The sequence below is a fragment of the Heteronotia binoei genome, chromosome 16, assembly GCF_032191835.1.
Source record: "Heteronotia binoei isolate CCM8104 ecotype False Entrance Well chromosome 16, APGP_CSIRO_Hbin_v1, whole genome shotgun sequence".
NCBI lineage: Eukaryota > Metazoa > Chordata > Lepidosauria > Squamata > Gekkonidae > Heteronotia > Heteronotia binoei.
Window position 1 is genome coordinate 54208554 of NC_083238.1, and position 27563 is coordinate 54236116.

Here is a 27563-nt window from a genome sequence, read left to right on the forward strand (position 1 = left end):
AGGCTACTGGGGGGCAGGGGGTTTGAGGGAGAGCCCCAAAAACTGCAGGGAACCCGCAGGGGACTCTCCCCTACAAAACCCCCAAGTCCCAAAAAGATTGGGCCAGGGGGTCCCTGTCTTTGGGCTCCCCAAAAGGCCCATTGCCAACAATGATGGGGAAAGCCCAATTAGCCACTCCCTCACTGTAATTGTCGTGGGAAAAGTGGCTCTGGGGAGCAGGGGGTTTTGAGGAGAGCCCCCCAAACTGCTGTGCAGCTTCAGGGCACTGTCCCACACAAAAGCCACAAGGACAAAAAAAAAAATTGGACCAGGGGGTCCAATTCTGGGGCACCCAAAGCCAAACCTAACTTCACACCAGAGAATCTCTATAGGACCCAAATGCACTACATCCCTCTATCTACTCTATGAACCCTGCAGGCCTGGAACCAATATAAATTCAGTTGCCAACATCACTGCCACAGAAAACGCAATCGGCTCTGCAGACCTGGCTGCAGCAAACCCAGATGCCAGCTCTCCAGCCCTGCCCCAAACAACATGGGGAGAGCTGGCCAACCACAACAAGCCTGCTGGTTCTGGGTCTCTCACCCAGGTGCCAGCATCCCTGCCACAGAACATGCAATCTACAGATGCCAGCTCTCCAGCCCTTCCCCAAACAACACGGGGAGAGCTGGCCAACCACAACAAGCCTGCTGGTTCTGGGTCTCTCACCCAGGTGCCAGCTTTCCTGCCACAGAGCACACAATCTACTCTATAAAAACAAGAAAGTGACCCAGCCCACACAGCCCACACACACCCTCGCCAACCCCCACACCAACCAAATCAAACAGTAAACAAATCAAACAGTACTTTTAAAACAGTAAAAAAATTAACTTTTAACAATACAGGAACTTAGGAAATTAGGCCAAACAGCACCCCTCCCCCCCAAGAACCAGAAGAGAAGAGTAACAGTAGCACAACACAGCAGGAACAAAACAAACACTGAATACTTTTAAAACAGTAAAAAACTCAACTTTTAACAATACAGGAACTTTGCCAACCCCCCCCCCCCCGCAAAAAAAAAAACCTTTCACCCTAACCCCAAGAAATCCAAGCCACCCAAATCAGGAGAAGTAAAAGGACACTGCACTTTTAAAAGTCCTCTCACTATATTAAGATATGGGCAAATTAGCAAACCCCCCACCCCAGGCCCTCACCCCCAGCAGAACCTAACCCCAACCCCAAATAGGCTACCTACCCAGTACTCACCCACCCAAATCTGGATAAGTAAAGGGACTCTAGTCCTTTTACCAACAAAAACTAAAACAAGAAGAACCCCAAAACTGTCTTACCTTGTCTTCTCTACTCCTGGGAAGTCTGGTAAGGCTGAGTGAGAGAGCAGCAGGCAGCAGCTGAAGCCAAGGGCCAGCCAGCAGCAGCACAGTCTCTCACACCAACACAGCAGCAATGGAGGAGTCCAGCCAGGAAGACTCCTTAGAAAGGTTCTCTGGCCCTACAGAGAGCAATTTCAAAAAATAGCACTGCTCTCTGATTGGCCAGACAACAGTGCTTACTTGGATACCCAAGTAAGCAAAAGATCAAAATAACAGCAATGTAGCTGATGGCTGGGCCATCAGCTACACACAATAGCCCTGCAAAGCATGCATTTGCATTGCATTTTGCAAATACATGCTTTGGATTGGCTGCTGGGGCTCCTCTTCCCCCTCCCCCCCCTCCCTGATCCCAGGGAGGCTATGGGAGAGGCGGGAAGAGGCTACTAAAGGCGGGAAAGTAGGCAAGCAGCTCCCCTGAGGCTGCAGAAGCTACTTTCCCGCCTTTTGCATTGACAGCCGTATACTTCCGAATAGCTATTCGGCAGTATACGGCAAGCCATATTCGGCTGCCGCATAATAGGCGGCAATGGGAATCGGCTACAGCTGATTCCGTATACAGCCGAATCAGTGGTGATTCGGCTGTATATGCGGTTCGGCCGAACCGAATGCACATCCCTAGGGGAGAGTCAAGAGGTCTGTGTCTCTCTGGGAGAGGGGCACATAAGAAAGGGGTGGGGGGAGTGGAGCTACTGTGACTGCCCAGGTGAAGGGGGGTTAGCTTATGGAACTCAAGAAGAAGAGGAAGACTGCAGCTTACAGTGCCGAGAGCCCTAGACTGCCAAACTGGGTGCCCCCCCCCCAGCCCTCCCAAACAACCAATCCAGCTGTGCGCCCCACCAAACATGAAATCCTGGCTACGGCCCTGCCCCCCCAGATTAGAGAGAGGGCAGGAAGGGGAGATGTTGGGGTGGGGGTTCCAGATGGTTCCCCCTTGCAGTACCTTGTGGGCCCCCAGTTTTTAATGCTCAATGCAAGGCAAACAGTCCTCTTGCAAAGAAGTTTAGTGTTACGGCAGCATTGCTCCTTTCCCTCTCGCAGGTTTCTGTTATCAAAATTTCACCATTTTTTAGACCACAGAATGCTCACACGTCCTTGATGAGAGGATGGGTTGTTGCGTGTGCACCGTTTTATAGAAGACCAGAAAACATGCAATATTACTCTTCGTTCCATATCGGAGAGTACCTTTTTCTCAAATATCCTCTCTTTTTGTTTATTTTGTAGCTGGTTCGGCAGTACTGTGACCTGAAGTCTTCTCATCGTTCGTACCCCATTTTCTTTGTCAACGTTACTACTTCTCCAGCTGCTGTAGACGTCAATTTAACCCCAGATAAATCTCAAGTATTGCTCCACGATAAGGTAGTGTGGGTAGACGTTATGAGCTTGTACAGTGGACGCACACCTTAACACGGTCCCGAACGTGGTGCCCATGGGCACCGTGGCGCCCACAGACACCCTTTCTGGTGCCCCCCAAGTATTTTTAAAAGCGGCCATGGCTAAATAGGGCTGCTACCCAGAAGGACTTCCAATTAGAATTGGAGATCTGATTGCCTATGCAGATTGAAATAACACTGCTGCAGCACAAGCTGTCAACGTAGTGCTTGTTTTAGTCTCTGTCTCCTCTTTTGCAGTGCTTTTTTAAAAATTACTCTTCTCGTTCTTTGCATTTCGATTTCCTCTGCGTTTGTGTGTTGGCCTCCTGCAGTGGCCATTTTGTGATTGTGCTCACCAGGGGTGGAATTCTAGCAGGAGCTCCTTTGCAAATTAGGCCACACACCCCTGATGTAGCCAATCCTCCAAGAGCTTACAAAAAAGAGCCTTGTAAGCTCTTGGACGATTGGCTACATCAAGGGGGTGTGGCCTAATATGCAGAGGCGCTAATGCTAGAATTCCACCCCTGGTGCTCACCATCCTGAGTCAGAGCTCCCAAGGTGTTCACAGGCTCAAAAAGGTTGGCGACCTCCCCCTTAACGGGTTGAAGTCATAGGGTCACCGTGTCAGAAATGACAAAACACTGATTTTGAAAAATAACGTTTCCTGTCTTCTGTCGCTTCTGCTTGGCTAAGTTTTCAAAGTTAGTAGCATCAGCCAATTTGGTGTAGTGGTTAAGTGTGTGGACTCTTATCTGGGAGGAATTGGGTTTGATTCCCCACTTCTCCACTTGCAGCTGCTGGAATGGCCTTGGGTCAGCCATAGCTTTCGTAGGAGTTGTCCTTGAAAGGGCAGCTGCTGTAAGAGCTCTCTTAGTCCCACCTACCTCACAGGGTGTCTGTTGTGTGGAAGGGGAAGGTAAACGAGATCATGACCGCTCTGAGATTCAGAGTATAGGGCAGGATATAAATCCAATATCATCTTCTACCTCACAGGGTGTCTGTTGTGCGGGGGGAGGGGGAAGGTAAAGGAGATTGTGACCGCTTTGAGACTCAGAGCATAGGGCAGGATATAAATCCAATATCATCTTCTACCTCACAGGGTGTATCTGTTGTGGGGTGGGATGGTAAAGGAGATGGTGACCGCTCTGAGATTCAGAGTATAGGGCGGGATATAAATCCAATATCATCTTCTTCTACCTCACAAGGTGTCTGTTGTGGGGGGGCGGGAAGGAAAGGAGATTGTTACCACTTTGTGACTCTGAGACTCAGAGTATAGAGCGGGGGATATAAATCCAATATCATCTTCTTCTACCTCACAGGGTTTCTTTTGTGGGTGGGGGGAAGGTAAAAGAGATTGTGAGTCCTCTGAGACTCTTGAGATTCAGAGTATAGGGTGGGATATAAATCCAGTGTCATCTTCTGCAGCATTTGAGTTGACTTAATGACCCTAAATAAGACATGTTAGCTTCTTCATCATACGGCTTCTGGCTTTTCTTTTAAGGAGTCCATTTGCCTTCTTATCGAAGATATTTTAACGTCGCTGTATGGGGCTCGAACCGAGGCGGTGTCTTGTGAAACCAATGCAACAGACGCAACCTCGGTAGACACCTTTGCTAATGAAAGAGAACAAACAGATGTGCCTGTGAATGAAATCGAATCCTGCAGAAACCCAGCTCCGCGAGCACGTACCTCGTTGTTTTCGTTTAGTAATGATGTGCGAAATGGGGAAACAGGAAAAAACACAGAGGTCTGTTCGAAGAATCAAACCTTGTATAACGACTCTCCCCTCGAGCTCCTTACCGAAAAAGAAATACCTGGCTGTGAGACAGCTGGCGACGATCGAGTTCAGGACCGTTCCGTAAATAATTTACCATGTGAGGACCAAGAAAGCAGGTATAAGGTACTGAACGACAATTGCAGTATTGGAAAGGACACTCATTCTGAAAGCGGCACTGGGGGTGATTTGAGAAGGGTCACGATCCAAGTGGACAGTATGGAAAGACCAAGGATGTCAAAGGATTCCTCTGAATTTACAGCTGATAAATGGAGTTTGGGGCATGCCTTTGTGAACTCCAGAGGAGAGGATCTGGAACCCGTTCAGATTTTAATTCCCGAAGCAGGAAAGGGAAGAATCCAAAAGGGAAACGATGGTAACGGTCAACAGAATGTTCAGCAAGGAAATAACGATCCAGGCATTAAAAAAACAAATATAAACGATAAAGCGGGGCAGATCACGGCCTACGATTTAATTAAAAATCAGATTGTAAAGAAACCAATGTCAGCATTTGAGCTTTTTGCTCAAGACAATCGTTCCAGAGTGTTGACCGAAAACCCCAAAGCGAGCGCGGAGGAACGAAGGCTGAAAATGGAAGGAATGTGGGAGGCATTAAATGAAGAAGAAAAAAAGACGTAAGTTTTGCAGACTTCACATCTGTCCACTTAAGACGGGACAGTAGTTTCCATCTGTTGTGATTCATTGTGTTCAAAAATAAGTTGTTTCCCAGTTAATTTCAAAAACAGAACGGAAAATACTTTGGCTTGACAGCCTCAATATGTTGCATAGGTATTTTATTTCTAATTATCTACTGTTTGCTGATTTATGGAGCCCAAGATTGATTTTTCCCCCCTCTGTTTTCCTGATTAGATGGTTTTGTCATCTGCATTAAACAGATTTAACACAGTTCCAATACGCAAATTCACATTTTCTTGGCAAATTTGCCTTTAGTTCATACTTCGTTTTTAAAAAAAATTAATTAACACTTTCCAGAGAGGCAGTACCTTAAGGGAGTTCAGGCATCAATGAACAGTGTAAAAGCATGTCTTGAGTAGATGTATAGTAAACAGGTAAAACCCTTTTATCTGGAGCCTATCCAGAAAGCAACTTAGAGTAGGTATAGTAGCAATTAAACAGAAGTTTGCAAAGCTTCTTGGGCAAAGAGGGTATCTTTCCCCTCTAAATCCTCAGCATTCTCTATAGCAGGGGTGGCCAACGGTAGCTCTTCAGATGTTTTTTTTGCCTACAACTCCCATCAGCCCCAGCCATTGGCCATGCTGGCTGGGGCTAATGGAAGTTGTAGGCAAAAAACATCTTGAGAGCTACTGTTGGCCACCCCTGCTCTATAGAGAGGCTGGTGTGTGTGTAGAACAAGAGAACCTGCAGCCAATGCACAGATCAATACCACCACCCCCAAAAATCTGAAGAGCAAAGATACAAATAACCAGGGGTGGAATTCTAGCAGGATCTCCTTTGCATATTAGGCCACACCTTCCTGAGGTAGTCAATCCTTCAAGAGTTTACAGTAGGCTCTGTACTAAGAGCCCTGTAAGCTCCAGGAGGACTGGCTACATCAGGGGGTGTGTGGCCTAACATGCAAGGAGCTCCTGCTAGAATTCCACCCCTGCAAATAACCGAATACGTTCTTCAGAGCAAATAAAACCTGAACAGGCCCTGACCTGGATAACCTAGGCAAGTCTGATCTCATCAGATCTCAGAAGCTACGCAGGGTCGACCCTGGCAAGTTCTTGGATGGAAAACCTCCTTGGAATACCAGCAGTCGGGGGGCCAGGAGCAGGCTTCAGTGGGGAGGGTGGGATACAGATCTCATGAAATAAAAATATATTTTAAAAAATTCAACCACCTCTCTGAATGGCCTCCATGCCCCAAGCAGGGGTGAGTTACCAGAGGTCGTCAGGACTTCCAGGTGCTCACGTGCACTTAAAAAAATACCCCCAAATTATAAAAAAAAAAAACTGAACCAATGAAAAATCCTTTCATTGACAAAAACACCGATCAAAGCTGTTCTCTCAAGAGCAGTTTTCTCAGTGCTCCCTCAGCCCCACCTACTACCTCACAGGGTGTCTGTTGTGGGGAGAGGAAGGGAAAGGAGATTGGAAGCCACTTTGAGGACATGTGGCCTGCTGAGGGACCTTGGGTGAGTCAACAGTTCTCTCAGAGCTGTTCTCTCAAGAGCAGTTTTCTCAGAGCTCTCTCAGCCCCACCTACTACCTCACAGGGTGTCTGTTGTGGGGAGAGGAAGGGACAGGAGATTGGAAGCCACTTTGAGGACATGTGGCCTGCTGAGGGACCTTGGGTGAGTCAACAGTTCTCTCAGAGCTGTTCTCTCAAGAGCAGTTTTCTCAGAGCTCTCTCAGCCCCACCTACTACCTCACAGGGTGTCTGTTGTGGGGAGAGGAAGGGACAGGAGATTGGAAGCCACTTTGAGGGACATGTGGCCTGCTGAGGGACCTTGGGTCAGTCAACAGTTCTCTCAGAGCTGTTCTCTCAAGAGCAGTTTTCTCAGAGCTCTCTCAGCCCCACCTGCTACCTCACAGGGTGTCTGTTGTAGGGAGAGGAAGGGAAAGGAGATTGGAAGCCACTTTGAGGGACATGTGGCCTGCTGAGGGACCTTGGGTCAGTCAACAGTTCTCTCAGAGCTGTTTTCTCAGAGCTCTCTCAGCCCCGCCTACCTCACAGGGTGTCTGTTGTGGGGAGAGGAAGGGACAGGAGATTGGAAGCCACTCTGAGTGAAGGGTGGGGTATAAATCCAGTCTCGTCCTCCTCCTGCTCCTCCATCATTCTCATCACCATAATCGCCACTGCCTGTGGAACATTCCTTTTTTTAACCAAGGGGTACCAAAACAGTATTGTATTTGTCACTGATTCTGTTAAGAAAATTTCATGAACACAATCAGGCCTCAGATTCAGCGGGAGCTTACAGGAGCACAGTTCTTGAACCTTTCTGAGAGTTCCTCCTCCTCCTTCCCACCTTGTCCATCGAATAGTAGGTACAGCTGCATAACAATCCCTGGATGAGCTCCACCACCTATTTTCCTACAAAACGACCCCTGAACACAATAATTCATTTATGAAAAATATGTAAAAAACAATTAACACAATCTGTTGGGGTTTTTCACTTGCTGTTTGATGTGGTTTAGCTGGGCTGTTTTCCAGTAATGTTCAAGCTTTTAAGCAGGGTTATTTTTTTTGTAGCAGAAACTCCTTTGCATATTAGGCCACACACTCCTGATATAGCCAATCCCCCAAGAGCTTACAGGGCTCTTACTGCAGAGTCTACTGTAAGCTCCAGGAGGATTGGCTACATCGGGGGGTGGGGGGTGGCCTAATATGCAAAATTGTTCTTGCTACAAAAAAGCCCTACTTTTATGAGACTTTACGATATACCCATGACGTTCCTATGAATGTCCTTTTCTAGGAATGGTCTTCAAATAAACACCATGCCAAAAGGAAGTATAAAAAAAGGGTAAAGGTGGTCCCTTGTGCAAGCACCAGTCGTTTCCAACTCTGGGGTGACATTGCTTTCACGTTTTTACGGCAGACTTACGGGATGGTTTGCCATTGCCTTCCCCAGTTGTCTACATTTTCCCCCCAGCAAGCTGGGTAGTCATTTTACCGACCTTGGAAGGATTGAAGGCTGAGTCAACCTCGAGCCGGTTACCTGAACCCAGCTTCTGCCGAGGATTGAACTCAGGTCGTGAGCAGAGAGCTCAGATTGCAGTACTGCAGCTTTACCACTCTGCGCCACGAGGCTCTCAAAAGGAAGTATACCATGTTTTAAAACTTATCTAAACCTCTACAGCAAAAGGTGACTTCACTTGCTTCGCTTTAAATTCTCCCAGTTTTCTGAAAATTTTACAAGGACGTCTTTCCCCCTCCCACCCCACCCCCCCCACTGCTGACCTCAAACTGCTTTCTTGAATAAATTAATGACACGGAGAAACAACTGATTATGCTTTTTGTCATTTACCTGGCCGGTGGCGGTGGCTCTGTTGGGTCCAGAGACATTCGGATGTCTCAGAACCCATGAATAACTTCACCTGGCTTGCACATTTATATACATGAGCTTTTCCAAAACGGTCAGGGTGACCCACAGAAAGAGTCTGAATCTCTGCTAAGTCATCTTCTGTCAGTAAATTAATCCAGCCTTCCTGTTATCTGAATGCTACTTCTGTGAAGTGACTACAGCGTTCAGGATATTTTTTTTTTTCCTTTCAAGGGACACGGCCGTTTTCCATGCCCTGGGTAGCAGATTTATTATTTTTTTAATGAGTCTGTGTTTTCCAGGAGGTGACCCATTGCTGATCCCCAGGGTTCTTTTTGTAGCAGGAACTCCTTTGCATATTAGGCTACACTCCCTGATGTAACCAATCCTCCAAGAGCTTGCAGGGCTCTTCTTACAGGGCCTACTGTGAGCTCTTGGAGGATTGGCTGCATCGGGGTGTGTGTGTAGCCTAATATGCAAAGGAGTTCCTGCTACAAAAAAAGCTCTGGAGATCCTGAAGAAGAAGATATTGGATTTATATCCCACCCTTCACTCTGAATCTCAGAGTCTCAGAGCGGTCACAATCTCCTTTACCTTCCTCCCCCACAACAGACACCTTGTGAGGCCTTATGTGCCTCAAAATGACTTAGAACTGCCTTCCCTTCCTCTCCCTTCAACAAACACCCTGTGAGATAGTAGGTGGGGCTAAGAGAGCTCTTACAGCAGCTGCCCTTTCAAGGACAATTTCTGCCAGAGCTATGGCTGACCCAAGGCCATGCCAGCAGGTGCAAGTGGAGGAGTGGGGAATCAAACCCAGTTCTCCCAGATAAGAGCCCACACACTTAACCACTGTACCAAACTGGATCTCAAGAACTAGTTTAAATAAACAGTCTCAAAATGGGACCTTTAGTTGCACATAATGTCTGGCATCTATGCAAATAGTAGAAGGTGACTTATCAGGCTACTAATAATAAATAACTAGAATAGTCCAAAGCAGTTTATATATCTTTGACTAGTCCAACCGTATCAGAGCTTGTGAGCGAGACCGGGTCAGCAGTGGTTAGCAAGGGTCATCTCGTTAGCACAACTCATTTGCATAACTCATTTGCATATGCCATACACCCCTGGCATCACTAGAAGGTGTACTAAATTATATCAGCTCAGCATCCAGCTTCAAATGCTTCTTGAATTATTGTCATAATCAAACCTTACCCCCATCCTACTTTTAAAATTATTTTCTCCTTGCGTGGCCACAGTGGCATGAGGAAGATTTCCATCTGTCTGTTTTATATGTTTTGGTTAGTCTCCCTTTTTTTGTGTGTGTGGGGGGGGAATATTAGAAAATTTGTCAGATCTTAGAATTCAGCAAAATTCTGAACTCTAAGGGTTTGGACAATGGAACCCAGAAGAAAGGGTTGTAATTTTTTGTTTGGGGAGGGGGAGGTAAGAAAGAAAGAGCACAATAAAATTCAGAGGTTCTGGAGCTCCACTCCTGTATGCGCCTGCCCAAAATGAGGCCTGATGGTTAGTACTGGGTTGGGAGATAGATCCGGGTGGGCAGCCGTGTTGGTCGGAAGCAGTAGAACAAAGTTTGAATCCAGTGGCACCTTTAAGAACATAAGAGAAGCCATGTTGGATCAGGCCAATGGCCCCTCCAGTCCAACACTCTGTGTCACATAACATAAGAGAAGCCATGTTGGATCAGGCCAATGGCCCATCCAGTCCAACACTCTGTGTCACATAACATAAGAGAAGCCATGTTGGGTCAGGCCAATGGCCCAACCAGTCCAACACTCTGTGTCACGTAACATAAGAGAAGCCATGTTGGATCAGGCCAGTGGCCCATCCAGTCCAACACTCTGTGTCACACAGTGGCCAAAAAACCCCAAGTGCCATCAGGAGGTCCACCAGTGGGGCTAGAAGCCCTCCCACTGTGCCCCCCAACCACCAAGAATACAGAGCATCACTGCCCCAGACATGAGAACATAAGCAAGGTTCCCTCTTAGCTGCAGAGTCTTGTGAGCAAAAATTCTACTTTGTGAGATACTGGCATTAAAGTTGGGAGCTACTGCATCAATTATTGTGCTCTGGGGTCGTCCTTCCTGAGTTAAGACAAAAATGTTTGAGCCGGAGGCTAAAAATCTGTGAGCTAGCTCACGCTAACTCAGCTTAGAGGGAACACTGAACATAAGAGAAGCCATATTGGATCAGGCCAGTGGCCCATCCAGTCCAACACTCTGTGTCACACAGTGGCCAAAACACCCAAGTGCCATCAGGAGGTCCATCAATGGGGCCAGGACACTAGAAGCCCTCCCACTGTGCCCCCAGCACCAAGAATACATCACTGCCCCAGACAGTTCCAACGATAAGCTGTGGCTAAGAGCCACTGATGGACCTCTGCTCCATATGTTGATCCAATCCCCTCTTGAAGTTGTCTATGCTTGCAGCTGCCACCACCTCCTATGGCAGTGAATTCCATGTGGATGTGAATTCCATGTGAATTCCTTTGGATGAAGAAGGACTTCCTTTGAGACCTTGGATAAAACTTTGTTGATCCTAAAGGTAGCACTGGGGTCAAACTTTGTTCCATTTGGAGGGAAGTCCAGGGTTGCTTTGCAGAGGCAGACAATGTTGAATGACCTCAGCTCGCCTCTTGCCTTGAAAGTCCCCATGGTCTTGGAATTCCCGTGAATCAGTTGTGACTCCACGGTACAGAATTGTTACTAGAACAGTCAAAACAGAAGTATTTCTGTTGTCTAGAACTTGCTCTTGAAAATGTAAGGGACAAGACTTAACATCAAAATACAGAGGGAAAAGGAAACACATGGGGAGGTGCTGTGGCTGATTGGCAGAGCATCTGCTCGGCACGCAGAAGATCCCAGATTCTGTCCCCAGTATCTCCCGTTTAAAGGACCAGGCAGAAGGTGATATAAAAGACCTCTGCCCAGCACCCTGGAGAGCTGTTGCCAGTATCAGCAGACAAAATTGACCTTGATGAAGGCCCTGCTAGGGGAGGGGCTGTGGCTCAATGGTAGAACCTTTGCTTGGCATGCGGAAGGGCCCAGGTTCAATTCTCAGCATCTCCCTTTCTCACAATACAAGAACTCATGGGCACTCAAGGAAATTGCTAAGTGGTCATGTTAGAACGGATAAAAGGAAGTACTTCTTTACCCAAAGGGTGATTAATACATGGAATTCACTGCTACAGGAGGTGGTGGCGACTACAAGTATTGCCAGCGTCAAGAGGGGATTGGATCAACATATGGAGCAGAGGTCCATCGGTGGCTGTTAGCCTCAGAGTATTTTCGGAACGCTCTGTCTGGAGCAGTGATGCTCTGTATTCTTGGTGCTTGGGAGGAGCAACAGTGTGGGGGCTTCTAGCATCCTGGCCCCACTGATGAACCTCCTGATGGCACCTGGGTTTTTTTGGCCACTGTGTGACACAGAGTGTTGGACTGAATGGGTCATTGGCCTGATCCAACATGGCTTCTCTTATGTTCTTAGGTCCAGGGCAGTGATGCTCTGTATTCTTAGTGCTTGGGGTGCAACAGTGGAAGGGGTTCCAGAGTTTTGGCCCCACTGATGGACCTCCTGATAGCACCTGGGTTTTTTGGCCACTGTGTGTACAGATTGTTGGACTGGATGGGCCATTGGCCTGATCCAACATGTCTTCTCTTAAGTGACACAGATTGTTGGACTGGATGGGCCATTGGCATGATCCAACATGGCTTCCCTTATGTTCTTATGTGACACAGAGTGTTGGACTGGATGGGCCACTGGCCTGATCCAACATGGCTTCTGTTATGTTCTTACATTCTTATCTCCATTTTAAAAAAGGTCCAGGCAGTAGGTGAGGGGAAAGACCTCTGCCTGAGACCCTGGAGAGCCCTGGCAGCCTGAGTAGACAATACTGGCCTTGATAGACCAAGGGTCTAATTCAATGCCAGGCGGTTTCAGGATGCCATCTTGGACCCTTTATTCTGATCTTTTAATTTTTATCAAATTGTAAATTTAAAAATTACAAATTGAATTTTAAAGCTGTGTATTGTTTTATGGTGTCACGCCTCTGTACGTCTCAAACAGCTTGGCACCAGCTGGGATGGGGTGATTAGCAAATCAAATCAGTTAATGATAGTAACAATAGTAATGTGTGTTTGTATTATGGAAGAAGAAGAATATAGCAGATTTATACCCTGCCCTTCTATCTGAACCAGAGTCTCAGAGCAGCTCACAATCTCCTTTACCTCCCTCCCCCACAAAAGACACCCGGTGAGGTAGAATAAGATATTGGATTTATATCTTGCCCTATACGCTGAATCTCAAGAGTCTCAGAGCGATCACAGTCTCCTTTACCTTCCTCCCCCACAACATATAGCTTGTGAGGTAGAAGATATTGGATTTATATCTCGCCCTATACTCTGAATTTCAGAGTGGTCACAATTTCCTTTACCTCCCCGCCCCCACAACAGACACCCTGTGAGGAAGAAGAAGATATTGGATTTATATCCTGCCCTATACTTGAATCTCAAAGCACTCGCAATCTCCTTTACCTTCCTTCCCCCCCCCCCTTCACACACACACAACAGACACCCTGTGAGGTAGAAGATGATATTGGATTCATATCTTGCCCTCCACTCCGAAGAGTCTCAGAGCAGCTCACAATCTCCTTTACCTTCCTCCCCCACAACGGATAGCCTGTGAGGTGGGTGGGGCTTAGAGAGTTCTCACAGAAGCTGCCTTTTTATTTATTTATTTTTTGTTTTATTCCGCTTATATCCCACCCTCCCCACTGAGGCGGGCTCAAGGACAACTCCTACGAGAGCTGTGGCTGACCCAAGGCCATTCCAGCAGGTGTTTGTGAAGGAGTGGGGAATCAAATCCGGTTCTCCCAGATAAGAGTCCGTACACTTAACCACTACTGGACCAACTGGACCAACGGTCCGATTCAATATGAGGCAGCTTCATATGTTCACTTCCCTCCCCCTTTCAAACATTGGTTTGTGTTTGAAAGGCAACCAGTTCTCTAGGTGTGCGTCTAACAAATCTATGAATCATAGACCGTTTTCATCTGCACCGACAAACGTTTTCTCCCCTCCCTCTGGTCAGATATGAGGAAAGAGCTGAGAAAGACCGAGAGCGATACAGCAGGCAAAGCCGAAGAGCTCTGGATCCCAGCAGACAGAGGCCAACTAAAGAGAGAGAGAGGAAGCCCAAGTCCAGGCTGAAAGACTGTCTGAATGATCAGCTGAAGCTTGACAAACTCTTCCATTCACAAGCTGGAAAGAAAGACAGCAGCTCCCGCGCTGTAAAAACAGTGCGGGTGCCCTTCGCAATGGATTTGTTCAAACAGAGGCTTCGCCGGCTCGAGCAGCAAGAGTCAGACAAAGAGCAACTCCGTCTGATTCATCTCTCGAATTTCCCTGATGCGTGGATCGTGGCCTCGGATCAAAAGATAACGATGCTGAATCCGTACCGCGTTGAAGAAGCCTTGCTCTTTAAAAGGCTTCTTGAAGACCATCAGCTTCCTACCCAGAAACTGGACAAACCTATTGTGTTATCTGACAGGTAAAGTTAAAGGGCATTGTGGCCGAATCTTCGGGGAAACGAGGCCATTTTTGGCTTAAGTTCCTATAATGTAATCCTCAGGTTGTAGATCAGGGGCGTCGAACTCATTTGTTATGAGGGCCAGATCTGACATAAATGAGACCTTGTCGGGCCGGGCCATTTCAGGCCGGGCCATGTGTGTACCTATTTAAGATAAGGTAGCAGAGATACAAACTTTATAAAGGACACAGACAGACACAAAGATTTTGTTTTAAAAAAACTTAAAATAAGACATGCTTAAAACATTAGCACTCGTTGGTCTTAAAGGTGCTTTCTTTATATCTCTCCCATGGGATCCAGGGAACTGAGCAAAGGAAGCTCTGACTCTTTCCTTTCCTAGGGAACCAGGAGGGGGAGGAGCCTCAGCCAATAGAAGGAAGAGAGCCTAGGCTCGGTAGCTCTGCTGTGCAACTGAGAGAGCCTGGCAAAGCAAGCTCTCCCTCCCCCCCTTCCTTCCCAAGGGAGGAGCCTCAGCCAATAGAGAAAATAGAGGCTTTGTTCTGTAGCTCCTGTGCGATTGATCAAGCCTTGCAAAGCAAGCTGTGATGCAGAAGGAAGCGAGAGAGGGAGAAGGAAGCAGACATGAGCCAGTCGCTCGGGGGCCTGATAGGAGCCCTCAGAGGGCCTGATTCGGCCCCTGGGCTGAATGTTTGACACCCCTGTGTAGGTCATGTGAAAGACCCTGGAGCCTGAGACCCCGGAGAGCTGCTGCCCGTCTGAATTGACAGCACTGACCTGCATAAGCCCATGGTCTGGTTCAGTATAAGGCAGTTTCCCGTGTGTTCGGTCATTCCAAGCAGGCAGAGTCTCCAAGGGTTCTGAGTGCCAAATGAACACTTCTTAAAACACTTTACAGCTATAAGCTGGAACAGGTTTCAGAACAAACTGTTGAGTCTGGTGGCACCTTTTAGTTAAGTTTTAGTTAAGGGATGAGCTTTCATGTGCGCGCACCCTTCTTCAGATACAATGAGATGGAGGAAAACCATTCAGACCTATAGGCATGGTGGAAAAACAAATTAGCATGCAACAAAATGAAGATGGCTAACAAATTCAGTGAAGGAAATCAGTATGTCCAAATAGGAGATTGATGTATCCTTAATTGTGGGATGCTGAGAGCAATTGACTGAGACCCCGACATTATTCTTCATCCTTCTCCTCTCAAGTACCAAGTAAGGTCATTCTAAACGGGTTTTTTTAAAAAATAAATATAATAAAACTATGGGACAGCCTTATGAGAAAAGAGTTTGCCCTAGAGATGTGAAATTTCTGAAAATTTTGCTTGGAAAACCCCTGGTTTTTTTCGGGAAAAAACTGAAATTTTTGCAAAAATTGAAAAAAAGACTACATTAGCACTTCTTTTTTCTTTTCCAGATTGAAAGTCATTCTGTTATTTTAGCAACATAAAATATGACAATGGCCAATATTTCTTGGCATGAAGTTATCACAACTAGCTTATTAAAACTATAGTGTAGCCAAACAATTATTACAAACAGAATTTACTTTTTGAATAATATTTATTTGTAATTGTAACAAATGAAGCAACGATCTCCTGAACTGTTTACTATTTGAACACCTTGTCTTAAAATATTTTATTCATCATGTTGAAATAAAGTGTTCCATAATCAATTTTCTTTTCTTTTCTTTTTTTCAATGTTTCCAATTGTTTGGGAAAAAAAAGCAAAAAAAGGCTTCAGGAAAAAAAATGGGGAAAAAACATTTTTTCCCCAAATTTTTCCATTTTTCCCCCCAGCCCTTCACATCTCTAGTTTCCCCCTGTGATCAAACATCTAGTGAAGACCTATCTCATATCATATTTTTATTGTGTAAAACATGAGGCTGAACAAAATAGGTTTTTGTGTACCATTTTATCTCACCACCTTGGAAGGTCAGATCAAGAGGAATTAGTATTCCTATTGTCAGATCGAGAGAAATATATTAGTTTCCAAGTGGCAAGATTTGTGGCTGCTGTTATAGATTTTAAAAAATTAGTAATGAGATATATTGACTACTCTCCTTTTTTACCACTCTGGGTTGTTTTCTTAGGATGTCATTGGATAAATTTTAAATCCTTATAATCTATTATTGATAATTCAGCCTAAATATTATCATGATTAGTCTGATTTTATTGTTGCATTGAATGTTTCATTGAGTTTTTTTTAAATTGTTGAATCTGGTTGTCGGTTAAATAAAGATTGATTGGTTATTAAACTTAATTATTTTTTTAAATGTTTCAGTCTTCTTGGTGAGCCCTGTTACATGGAAGTTCTTCGTAATATGCCAAAGGAAAGCAGGGGGTTTGACGGATCATCCTATTTGCTGGATTCAAGACTTGTAGCCAATGGATTTAAGATAAAAATAATGCCAGGTACAGTGCAGTCTCATCATTAGCATTTGCCCCTATTCTTGTTACTCTGTGTGTGTGTGTGTGTTTTGCTTCCCCTGGAAAAGGACTGCGTCAACACTCTGTGTCACTTAAGAACATAAGAGAAGCCATGTTGGATCAGGCCAATGGCCCATCCAGTGCAACACTCTGTGTCACATAAGAAGATAAAAAAAGCCAAGCTAGATCAGGCCAATGGCCCATCCAGTGCAACATTATTTATTTATTTATTTATTATGTTAAGCTTATATCTCGCCCTCTCCGCAAGCGGACTCAGGGCGGCTCACAACATCACATTACTTCCATTAAAAACCAATAAAACATATAAAACATAATTACATATTTAAATTATTTAAACACTCTGTGTCACATAAGATAAGAGAAGCCATGTTGGATCAGGCCAATAGCCCATCCAGTGCAACACTCTGTGTCACATAAGAACATAAGAAAAGCCATGTTGGATCATGCCAATGGCCCATCCAGTCCAACACTCTGCGTCACATAAGAACATAAGAGAAACCATGGTGAATCAGGCCAGTGGCCCATCCAGTCCAACGCTCTGTGTCACACAGTGGCCAAAAAACCCAGGTGCCATCAGGAAGTCCATCAGTGGGGCCGGGACACTAGAAGCCCTCGCACTTTTGCCCCCTCCCCAAGCACCAAGAATACAGAACATCACTGTTCCAGACATAGGAACATAAGAGAAGCCATGTTGGATCAGGCCAATGGCCCATCCAGTCCAACACTGTCTCAGACAGTGGCCAAAGACCCAGGTGTCATCAGAAGGTCCATCAGTGGGGCCAGGACACTAGAAGCCCTCCCACAAGTCTCTTTTTTTGTAAGTTCTTGGAGGATTGGCTACATCAAGGATGTGTGGTCCAATATGCAAAGTAGCTCTTGCTAGAATTCCACCCCTGATTGAACTTGAGATTTTCTCAATAGTATATGTGAGATTCCTAGAACATAAGGTATCAGATTTTTTAAAAAAATATATATTGAAATTTAAAGTAATATGTGATATGAAATTGTTAACAGATCTATAGAAACTATTGTGATTGCCAATGAAATGATAGTATAAGCGAATAGTACTATAGTAGAATTATGTAAAAACAGGGCTCTTTTTTGTAGCAGGAACTCCTTTGCATATTAGGCACCCCTGATATAGCCTATCCTCCAAGAGCTTACAGGGCTCTTAGTACAGGGCCAACTGTAAGCTCCAGGAGGACTGGCATCAGGGGTGTGTGGCCTAATATGCAAAGGAGTTCCTGCTACAAAAAAAAGCCATGTGTAAAATCATGATGATATATGACCCCCAACTTCCTTTTCTGCTTCGTTTCCGCTTTTCCTAGTTAAACTCAGGACTCTTTTTCTAGCAGGAGCCCCTCTGCATATTAGACCACGCCCTCCTGAGGTAGCCAACCCTCCTGGAGCTTACAGCAGGCCCTGTATGAAGAGCCCTCTAAGCTCTTGGAGGATTGGCTTCATCAGGGGGTGTGGCCTAATATGCAGAGGTGCTCCTGCTAGAAAAAGAGCCCAAACTCAATAAAATATATTTGAAAGGTGGGATATTGATATTGATCAGCAGCCTCAGGCTGGTAGCCCTGATGCCTTCTGCAGAAATAGAGAGAGGCTGGTGTTTCTAGGCTTTGGCAGAGCGCTGAAGGAAGCGAGCTCCCCCTGGAATATAATGCCTCAATGGGTAATCCACTAGGTCCGGGCAAGGCTTTGCTGTGAGTTATTAGAAATGTTATAGCTTCACCCTGTTCCCATGTGCCCAGTGATGACAGATCCAGTGTAACATATGGAAATCTTAGAAGATACGCCTCTCCCAGGAGACCTTGGACAAGTATCAGTTATATCCCCTCCGGGGAGAAATGATTGTTTCGTTAGACATGTACGAGCCCACAACTATCTAGTGCAGGCTGGTTTTAAATTCAGTTGATGAGCATCTTCACGCTCTGTAACGTTGCCGACGGAATGGAACACTGCTGCAAAAATACTAGGTTTTGTGAGGGACCAAAACTGCTTTCCTTAACGTCTCCGTTTCCTTGACCTTCGTCCTGCTATTCTGGCTGTGGTGTGTGATCTGGAACTGCTTAAGGGCTTAATTAAACTAAGCTCTGGGGTCTTATTTTGGATTCCAGGATTAATTCCCTGGGGGTGGGATGCAATTTATGTCCCACCTTTATTGCAGACTGAGATGTATTTTCAGGGATGCGGCCCGGGGGACAAAACAGGTCCTCGGAGGGCTCTAATCAGGCCCCCAAGCGCCTGGCTGTCATCTGCTTCCTTCTCCCTCTCTCTTGCTTCTTCCTGCATCACAGCTTGCTTTGCAAGGCTTGCTCAATCGCACAGGAGCTACAAAGCAAAGTCTTTATTTTTTCCATTGGCTGAGACTTCTCCCTTGGGGAGGAAGTGGGGGGAAGGATAGCTTGCTTTGCTAGGCTCTCTCAGTTCCATAGAGCTACTGAGGCTGAAGCAAGCCTCGCTTCCTTCTATTGGCTGAGGCTCCTCCCCCTCCTGGCCCCCTGGGGAAGGAAGCAAAGAGCCAGAGCTTCCTTTGCCCAGTTCCCTGAATCGCATGGAAGAGACACAAAGAAAGCACCTTTAAGACCAACGAGTGCTAATGTTTTAAGCATGTTTTACGTTTTTGTCTTTGTCTGTGTCCTTTATAAAGTTTCCATCTCTGCTACCTAATTTTAAATAGGTACACACACAGCCCGACATGGCTTGGCCCAACAAGGTCTCATTAATGTCTGATCCAGCCCTCATAACAAATGTGTTTGACACCCCTGTATTCATTTGTACCATGCGTGATCAGATAAATTGACTGGGGAAAAAATAATTAAAATAGCAAAATAATTTAAAGGTATGCAAATAGTGACAATGGGTACGTTTTAAAATCTGCAAAAATATAAAACCATGCCATACGCTGTTCAGTGAATTGTTTAGAAATACACACATGGTCAGTTAAAGAGAAGCAGGAGGTCTTTGATGGTCTTAATTTCAGGTGGTAAGGTGCTGAAATCAGAATTCCCTGCATACTGAATAAGCCGGTACAGGATTTTTGTGTGTGTGTGTGTGTATCTAGGAAAGGATATTTCTCAGCGAGCCACATACGCTTTTACCTCAGAATCAAAAAATAGCCTGTGGTAGATAAGAATTGTCCTGCCCTGGATGGTCCAGGCTAGCCCAGCCTTCTCAGATCTCAGAAGCTCAATAAAATGCAAAAAAAGAGAAATCACATGAACAATGAGCAACCAAAAACCTTTAAAGGTATATGTGATCAAAATTACTAGCCTGTAATCTGCATTCTGTGTATCAAAATATCTAATCGAACAAGCGTCTCTTTAAAACTATCTCACACACAAATACATAAATCAGTTTCGCAGTAGGACTGATATATCTTCAAACCCCATGAAAAATAGATCGTGACAGGATTGTTAACTTGTAATTCCTGCTTCATTCACCAAAATGAGTGGAGGGAGGGATATAAATCCAACATCATCATCAGAGTTGGTGGCCATCTTAAGCTGCTTGACTTGAGCTAACAGACTTTATGGGTTCAATTAAGTAACACTTTGTGTTTATATCTTGTTTGTAATTTTGACATTGCCGATAAAATCTTTCTTCCTGACCAGACTTGTTCTTTTGGCAGTGTTGTAGCATTTAGCGTCTGACTGAAGAATTTTTTTTTTTTTAATGAATGAAATATAATAATATTACTGAAATGAGCTGGGACGGCTAAAAAGGGTTTGTTTTTTTTTCCTGGCATGAGAAGGGGGACTTTTTCAGAGGTTGCTAGGAGAAAATCATTCGGAACAAGGAAATAACACAGGTAGCGCAGAGAAGCTGTATTATTTGATTCACTTGGAAACTCACCATTTATTATTAGAATATTTTCCTTGGACATTGTATTTTGCAAAAATATGCTTGTGGAAATTGCCTCATGGCTCGTGCATAGCCATTGCGCAATATGTCTTCAAGGGTAAATTTTATAAAAGGGTTATCTCTTGTCTCAGATGTGGCCAGCTATTCCTTGACGGATCTATGCAGAGGGAAAGCTTCAGTCCCTTTTATTTTTTTTAATTTTATCGAATTTATATCCCGCCCTCCCCTAACATTTTTAATGTGCAGTTGAGTCTGCCCAAATCTAACAAAATGGTGGAAAAGAGGTCTATAGAATAAGCAAAGGAAAAAAAGGAAAGGTCCCCTGTGCAAGCACCAGTCGTTTCCGACTCTGGAGTGACGTTGCTTTCACAACGTTTTCACGGCAGACTTTTTACGGGGTGGTTTGCCAGTGAATTCCAAAGGGAGATTAACACATGGAACACATGGAATTCACTGCCACAGGAGTTGGTAGGGTTGCCAAGTCCAATTCAAGAAATATCTGGGGACTTTGGGGGTGGAGCCAGGAGCAAGAGCGTGACAAGCACCGTTGAACTTCAAAGGGAACTCTGGCCCTCACAGTTAATGGGAACGTGCTCCTTTTAAATGCATTATTTCTCCCTTGGAAATAATGAAGGATGGGGCATCTTCTTTAGGGGCTCATGGAATTGGACCCTCTGGTCCAAACTTTTTGAAACTTGGGGGGTATTTTGGGGAGAGGCACTGGATGCTACACTAATAATTTGATGGCTCAACCTCAAAAAACAGCCCCCCCCAGAGCCCCAGATACCCACAGATCAATTCTCCAGGTGGGGGCAGGGGATCCCCCGGTTTGGAGGCCCTCCCCCTGCTTCAGGGTCATCAGAAAGAGGAGGGAGGGGAGGGAAATGTCCGCTGGGAACTCTTTTATTCCGTATGGAGATTTATTCCCATAGAAAATCATGGAGAATTGATCCGTGGGTATCTGGGGCTCTGGGGGGGCTGTTTTTTTGGGGTGGAGGCACCAAATTTTCAGTATAGCATCTAATGCCTCTCCCCAAAATACCCCCCAAGTTTCAAAAGGATTGGACCAGAGGGTCCAATTCTATGAGCCCCCAAAGAAAGTGTCCCTATCCTTCATTATTTCCTATGGAAGGAAGGAACTGAAAAGGTGTGCCGCCCCTTTAAATGTGATGGCCAGAACTCTCTTTGGAGTTCAATTATGCTTGTCACAGCCTTGATCTTGGCTCCACCCCTAATGTTTCCTGGCTCCACCCCCAAAGCCCCCAGATATTTCTTGAATTGGACTTGGCAACCCTACTGTGGCTATGGAACAGCCTTCCCACGGAGGTGCACCTTCCCCGTCCCTTGATCTTTAGGACAGGGGTCATTTAGTAGAAAAATAGGTGGCAGAGCTCATTAGTGTAACTCATTAGCATATGCTGCCTCCGCCCAGCCAAAAGCAAAGAAGAGAACCCTGGTGAGCGAGGCCTTTTTGGGTTGGCTGGAGATCCAGTCAGCCCAAGCCGGCCTCACTCGCCTGGGGCTCTCCTAGGCTGCCTCCCCCACTCAAATGACCAGCAAGCCACCTACCGCCCAAAATCACATAAGAAGTGGAGAAAGGGTGGGGTGTGGGCTTCTCCAGGGGTTAATGAGGGCTGCTGAGAGTGTGGCAAAGCCCCTGGTGGCTGGCTGGCTGGCTGCCCGCTCTCCTAATCCAGAGATTGTTATGCAGCTGCGCCTACTATTCAATGGACAAGGTGGGTAGTTGGGGAGGAAGAGGGGGGACCCTCAGAAAGGTTCAAGAGCTGTGCTTCTGTGAGCTCCTGCTGAATCTGAAGCCTGTTTAGGAGGCAGCTAAAAATGGTTATATTTGGTTTAAGTTTCCTAGCAGTCCTGAACCTGTGATATCAGTTTTGGGGTTTGTGTTCTTTTGATGTATTTTATGTCATGCAAGATCTCAACCAGTGGTTCAGTTTGTCAGACACTGAAGCCCTTGTCGGTGTTAGCACAGGAAGTCCACGTAAAACTCTATTTATGAGTTCAGTTGACATTTACAATATAACACACTTAAGAGCGTAGCATTCCTCTAAAGCATTCTGAGGACAGAGGCCAGGTTATAGACCGGGGGACAGTTTCCAACATCATCTTTAATTTCACTTACTTAGGGCTTTAATAAATTTCTGGGGACTACTGCTTCTTTCCAAAGGCAGAAATGCTGAAGAAAAGGAAAGTTAAATACGCATTGAGCCAAAGCTAACTGGGAATTGAATTTGAATAAATGAGAACGCGTTCTCTTTCAAAGGGCAGTAATCACGGATAACAATTTTAAAATGCCATCAGAGGTTATACTCCACGGAATGAATTGGCTTTGGGGTTGGTTGGTTTGTTTTGCTGTACTCAGGGCTTTTTCTGTAGCAGGAACTCCTTCGCCTATTTGGCCACACACCCCTGAGGTAGCCAATCCTCCAAGAGCTTTCAGTCGATCCTGTACAAAGTTCAGCACTGGCTTAAGCTCCTAATAAAATACATATTTACACTTAAGTGGTATTGAGTGGTAAGTTTAACAGCAATTAACCATTTAAAAATTTAAGAATTATCTATTTCCATTCAGCTTTGTGGTGTGCCTTGTTGTTACTACCATGGTTTATTCCAGGATGAGAGAACTTGAAGAAGAAGAAAAATACTCCCATCACATAAACGGTAATATAAGTTCATCATGGGGCAAACAGTGTGGGAAAAGGGGAGACTGCTTTCATTGTTGGTGGACATGTGATGTTATACAAAATTTTTGGAGACAAATAATAGAACAAATATTCCTAATCACAAACAAAAAATTACCTTTAAATCCTGGCATTTTCTTGCTTGGCACATGGACGGATCCTGCAAAAAACAAGACGGATTCAGAGAGAATACACATTTTAGTAGCAGCACACACTACAATTGCTGCACAGTGGATAGATAAGTCTCTCCCAACTATATTAGCTTGGCAACAACGCTTATGGGAATACTTTATTATGTCAAAAATTACAGTGCAGACTCAAATCCCTTTAACTGAGAAATATGAAAGTTTTTTTATTGCTATTTGGTATCCAGTAATTGGCCTGGCATGACTTTTCCATGGGGTTGCAAAAGAGTCGGACTCGACTGTGCGAATGAACAACAAAAATCCAATAATTGGTTATCTAAAAAGGAAACTTTATTCTCCCACACAGAATAATATTCAGAAAAATGATGTATTTCTAATTCTACCTATTAAGATATTAGTTTCAAAAATGTAAAGTTGGAATTACCTACAACAGCTGTGTTACTTATCCCTTGTTCCTTTTGCCTATGAAAACATACAGTGATATTATTTCCTTATTTCTTTATTTTGTATTGTACATATGATAAAAATAAAGCTTATTTACTTTAAAAAGAAGGGGGAGGAAAAGATGTTGCAGAAGAGCATTTACATTGAATTGTTACAAGAGACTGTCAACCCAGAAAGAAATAGGAAGGATTACTCCCGAGGAAGTTCATTGACGAAATGAGCTTATATCCGAGTGCTCATTGGACCTTTCTTGTAATATTGTAATGTGAGAATGGACCTTTCTTGTGCTGTTGTAATGTAGAAAAAGATTGTATAGTTTTTTTAAAAAATGGTTTTACTAAACATTGTTAGCCAGTACATCACAGGGTTTGTATCTCTTATTCTTTGTGATATGAACTGTTGGTTTTACAAAAAAGAAAAAAATGCCCTAGCTACACTGAATGTTAATGGTTTATGTTTTTAGCATGATTGTCATTGTGCTTCTTTTGGGGCCTATCTATAAATTAAAAAGAGCATGTAAAAGCACACTCATTAGCAACCTGGTTTTGCTTGTTTTCCCACTAGGTGCTTCAGCTAAAGAAAGTCAGTTGGAAATAGAAGGAATGACCACCTGTGTGCCTTATTACGGCGTTTCGGATTTGAGAGAAATTCTGAGTGCGGTGGTAAACAGCGACGCAAAGGAAGTTTACGAATGTCGACCTCTCAAGGTGGTAAACTATTTGGAGGTAAGAAACAACCATGTGAGTCACAGTCAGTGCTCCTTCTAAGCTGAGTCAGCGTGAGCTAGCTCACAGGTTTTTAGCCTCCGGCTCACACATCTTTGTCTTAGCTCAGGAAGGATGACCCCACAGCATGCTAATTTATGCAGTAGCTTACAACTTTCATACCAGGAGCTCCCAAAACAGAATTATTGCTCACAAGACCTCTGCAGCTTAGAGGGAACCAGGGCTTTTTTGTAGCAGGGACTCCTTTGCATATTAAGCCACGCCTCCCTGATGTAGCCAACCCTCTAAGAGCTTGCAGGGCTCTTCGTACAGGGCCTACTGTGAGCTCCAGGAGGATTGGCTACCTCAGGGGTGTGTGGACTAATATGCAAAAGAGCTCCTGCTACAAAAAAAGCCCTGGAGGGGACATTGGTCGCAGTTAGTGCTGCTCTCCTCCAACTGGGGTCTGAAGATATCCCAGAATTACAACTGATCTTCAGGCTACAAATAGGGATAACAGCCTCTAGGTGGGACCTGAGGATCCCCCAGAGTTACAGCTCATCTCCCAATGACATATCTGCAGGGGTGGAATTCTAGCAGGAGCTCCTTTACATATTAGGCCACACACCCATGATGTAGCCAATCCTCCCAGGGCTTACAAAGCTATTTTTTGTAAGCTCTTGGAGGATTGGTTGCATCGGGGAGGTGTGGCGTAATATGCAAAAGTGCTCCTGCTAGAATTCCACCGCTGCAGATATGTTTTGAAGGGCATTTTACCCCACTGAGGTCCATGGCCTTCCTAGGCTCCACCCCCAGATTTCCAGGTGTTTCCTAACCTGGCTCTGGCACCCCTTACCCAATACTCCCTCTAAGCAATGGAGTCTTGTGAGCAAAAATCCTACTTCGTGTGCTACTGGTATTAAAGCTACTGCATAGATTAGTGTTCTCTGGGGCCATTTTTCCTGAGCTGACAAAAGGTGTGAGCCAGAGGCTAAAAAACTGTGAACTAGCTCAAACTAACTCAGCTTAGAGCCAGTTTGGTGTAGTGGTTAAGTGTGCGGACTTTTATCTGGGAGAACCAGGTTTGATTCCCCACTCCTCCACTTGCACCTGCTGGCATGGCCTTGGGTCAGCCATAGCTCTGGCAGAGGTTGTCCTTGAAAGGGCAGCTGCTGTGAGAGCCCTCTCAGCCCCACCCACCTCACAGGGTGTTTGTTGTGGGGGAGGAAGGTAAAGGAGATTGTGAGCCGCTCTGAGACTCTTTGGAGTGGAGGGCGGGATATAAATCTAATTTCTTCTTCTTCTTCTTCTTCTTCTTAGAGGGAACACTGCCCCTACCCCCAATCCCCCACCAGTGGCCGGGAATGGCCTTTTTACCCCTTTCGTCTTGCAGCTCTCAAACATCTGACATTTATGTCTTGCAGCTCTCAAACATCTGATGTTTATTCCACGTGGCTCTTACATTAAACAGGGTTAAAGATATTGGATTTATATCCCGCTCTCCACTCTGAATTGTAGAGTCTCAGAGCAGCTCACAATCTCCTATATCTTCTCTCCCCTGTGAGGTGGGTGGGGCTGAGAGGACTCTCACAGCAGCTGCCCTTTCAAGGACAACCTCTGCCAGAGCTATGGTTGACCCAAGGCCATGCCAGCAGGTGCAAGTGGAGGAGTGCAAAATCATCCTCGGTTCTCCCAGATAAGAGTCTGCACACTTAACCACTACACCAAACTGGCTCTCAGTTTGGCCACCCCCTGGACTAATATGTCACCATTTTATTTGTAGGATTTTAGCTAGCATGTTCCGATTCAACATACAGCTACTAAGAAGTACAATTCATGACTAAAAACCAGAATGAAAACTCCAGTTGCTGTTTTCTGTAGTCACGGGGTAAAGTCTCACTGTTAATATTATTTTCTTTCATAGGGGGAAGCAGTGCGATTGTCGCGGCAGCTCCCTTTATATTTATCCAAAGAAGATGTCCTGGATACAATTTACAGAATGCGCAAGCAACTTGGAAGTCAACAAAAGAGCTGTGTTCATGGACGCCCATTTATTCATTATTTAACAGATATCCCACAGAGCAACGAAGCAGAAACAGATAATTTTGTTTGAAATCACATTCTCTCCACTTTCTGTGCGTGTTCTGCTTTTTTTTGCATTATTAATTGAGGAAGGGGTGGAATTCTAGCATATTAGGTCACACCCCCTGATGTAGCCAATCCTCCAAGAGCTTACAAAAAAGAGCCTTGTAATATCTTGGAGGATTGGCTACATTGAGGTGTGTGGCCTAATATGCAAAGGAGCTCCTGCTAGAATTCCACCCCTGAATGGAGGGGAGGTTTGTTGTTTGATTAGTTAAGCACCAAATGTATTTAATGTGTTTCATAATAGTTCACTGTCCTAACAGAATGTAATGTTAACCTGTCCATGTTTCCAAGTAGAAGAATGCAGAAAGATGGGATGCGTGCAATTAGGGTTTGTTTGTTTTTTTAAAGTTCTGCTGCACAATTATGGTTTCTTTCACTGTGCAAGCAAAATCATCTAAGGGAAAACAGAAAGAATAAACAACCAAAGAGCATTGTTGTGTTCAGAAGCAATAGTAGAAGAGAAACAAAGGCCGAAGTCAAGAAAAAGCTAAGAAAACTTGCACTACATAGTGTGTATATGTATATATGTATGTATTTACTGCAAATCAATGTACAAAAAAGAGATACATGCAAATACAGTTTTGTATTTTTCTTGCTATCTTTAGTGACTATGGAAGATGTTGTAATGATATGTTTTTCACACTCCAGGGCACCCATGAAAGAGCTAGAAAAGATTCTTAAGTGTCAGGATTCCATACGTGAAGTGATGGTATCGCTTTACTTTGCTCTGGTAAGACCTCACCCTGGAGTATTGTGTTGAGTTTTGGGCACCACATTTTAAGAACGATATAGACAGGCTGGAATGGGTCCAGAGGAGGGCAATGAAGATGGTGAGGAGTCTGGAGACCAAGTCCTATGAAGAAAGGTTGAAGGCGCTGGGCATGTTTAGCCTGGAGAGGAGGTGGCTGAGAGGTGATAGGATCACCATCTTCAAGTACTTGAAAGGCTGTCATGTAGAGGATGGTGTGGAATTGTTTTCTGTGGCCCCAGAAGTTAGGACCAGAACCAATGGGTTGAAATTAAATCA

At 45.0% G+C, this 27563-nt stretch overlaps 1 protein-coding gene across 2 annotated transcripts in view; it reads left to right on the forward strand.

Annotated features, from left to right (window-relative positions):
- PMS1 (PMS1 homolog 1, mismatch repair system component) overlaps positions 1-27134 on the forward strand; it is a 72558-nt gene extending 45424 nt beyond the window's left edge. The window contains exons 7-12 of one of the 2 annotated variants that reach the window (XM_060257131.1): positions 2592-2726; positions 4242-5149; positions 13627-14085; positions 16359-16489; positions 24249-24409; positions 26313-27134. In XM_060257131.1, the coding sequence (XP_060113114.1) occupies positions 2592-2726; positions 4242-5149; positions 13627-14085; positions 16359-16489; positions 24249-24409; positions 26313-26501 (1983 nt within the window). In that variant the 3' untranslated portion in view covers positions 26502-27134. The remainder of the gene's footprint in view (positions 1-2591; positions 2727-4241; positions 5150-13626; positions 14086-16358; positions 16490-24248; positions 24410-26312) is intronic. The other variant, XM_060257132.1, reaches the window with a different exon arrangement.
- The last annotated feature ends 429 nt before the right edge of the window (positions 27135-27563 follow it).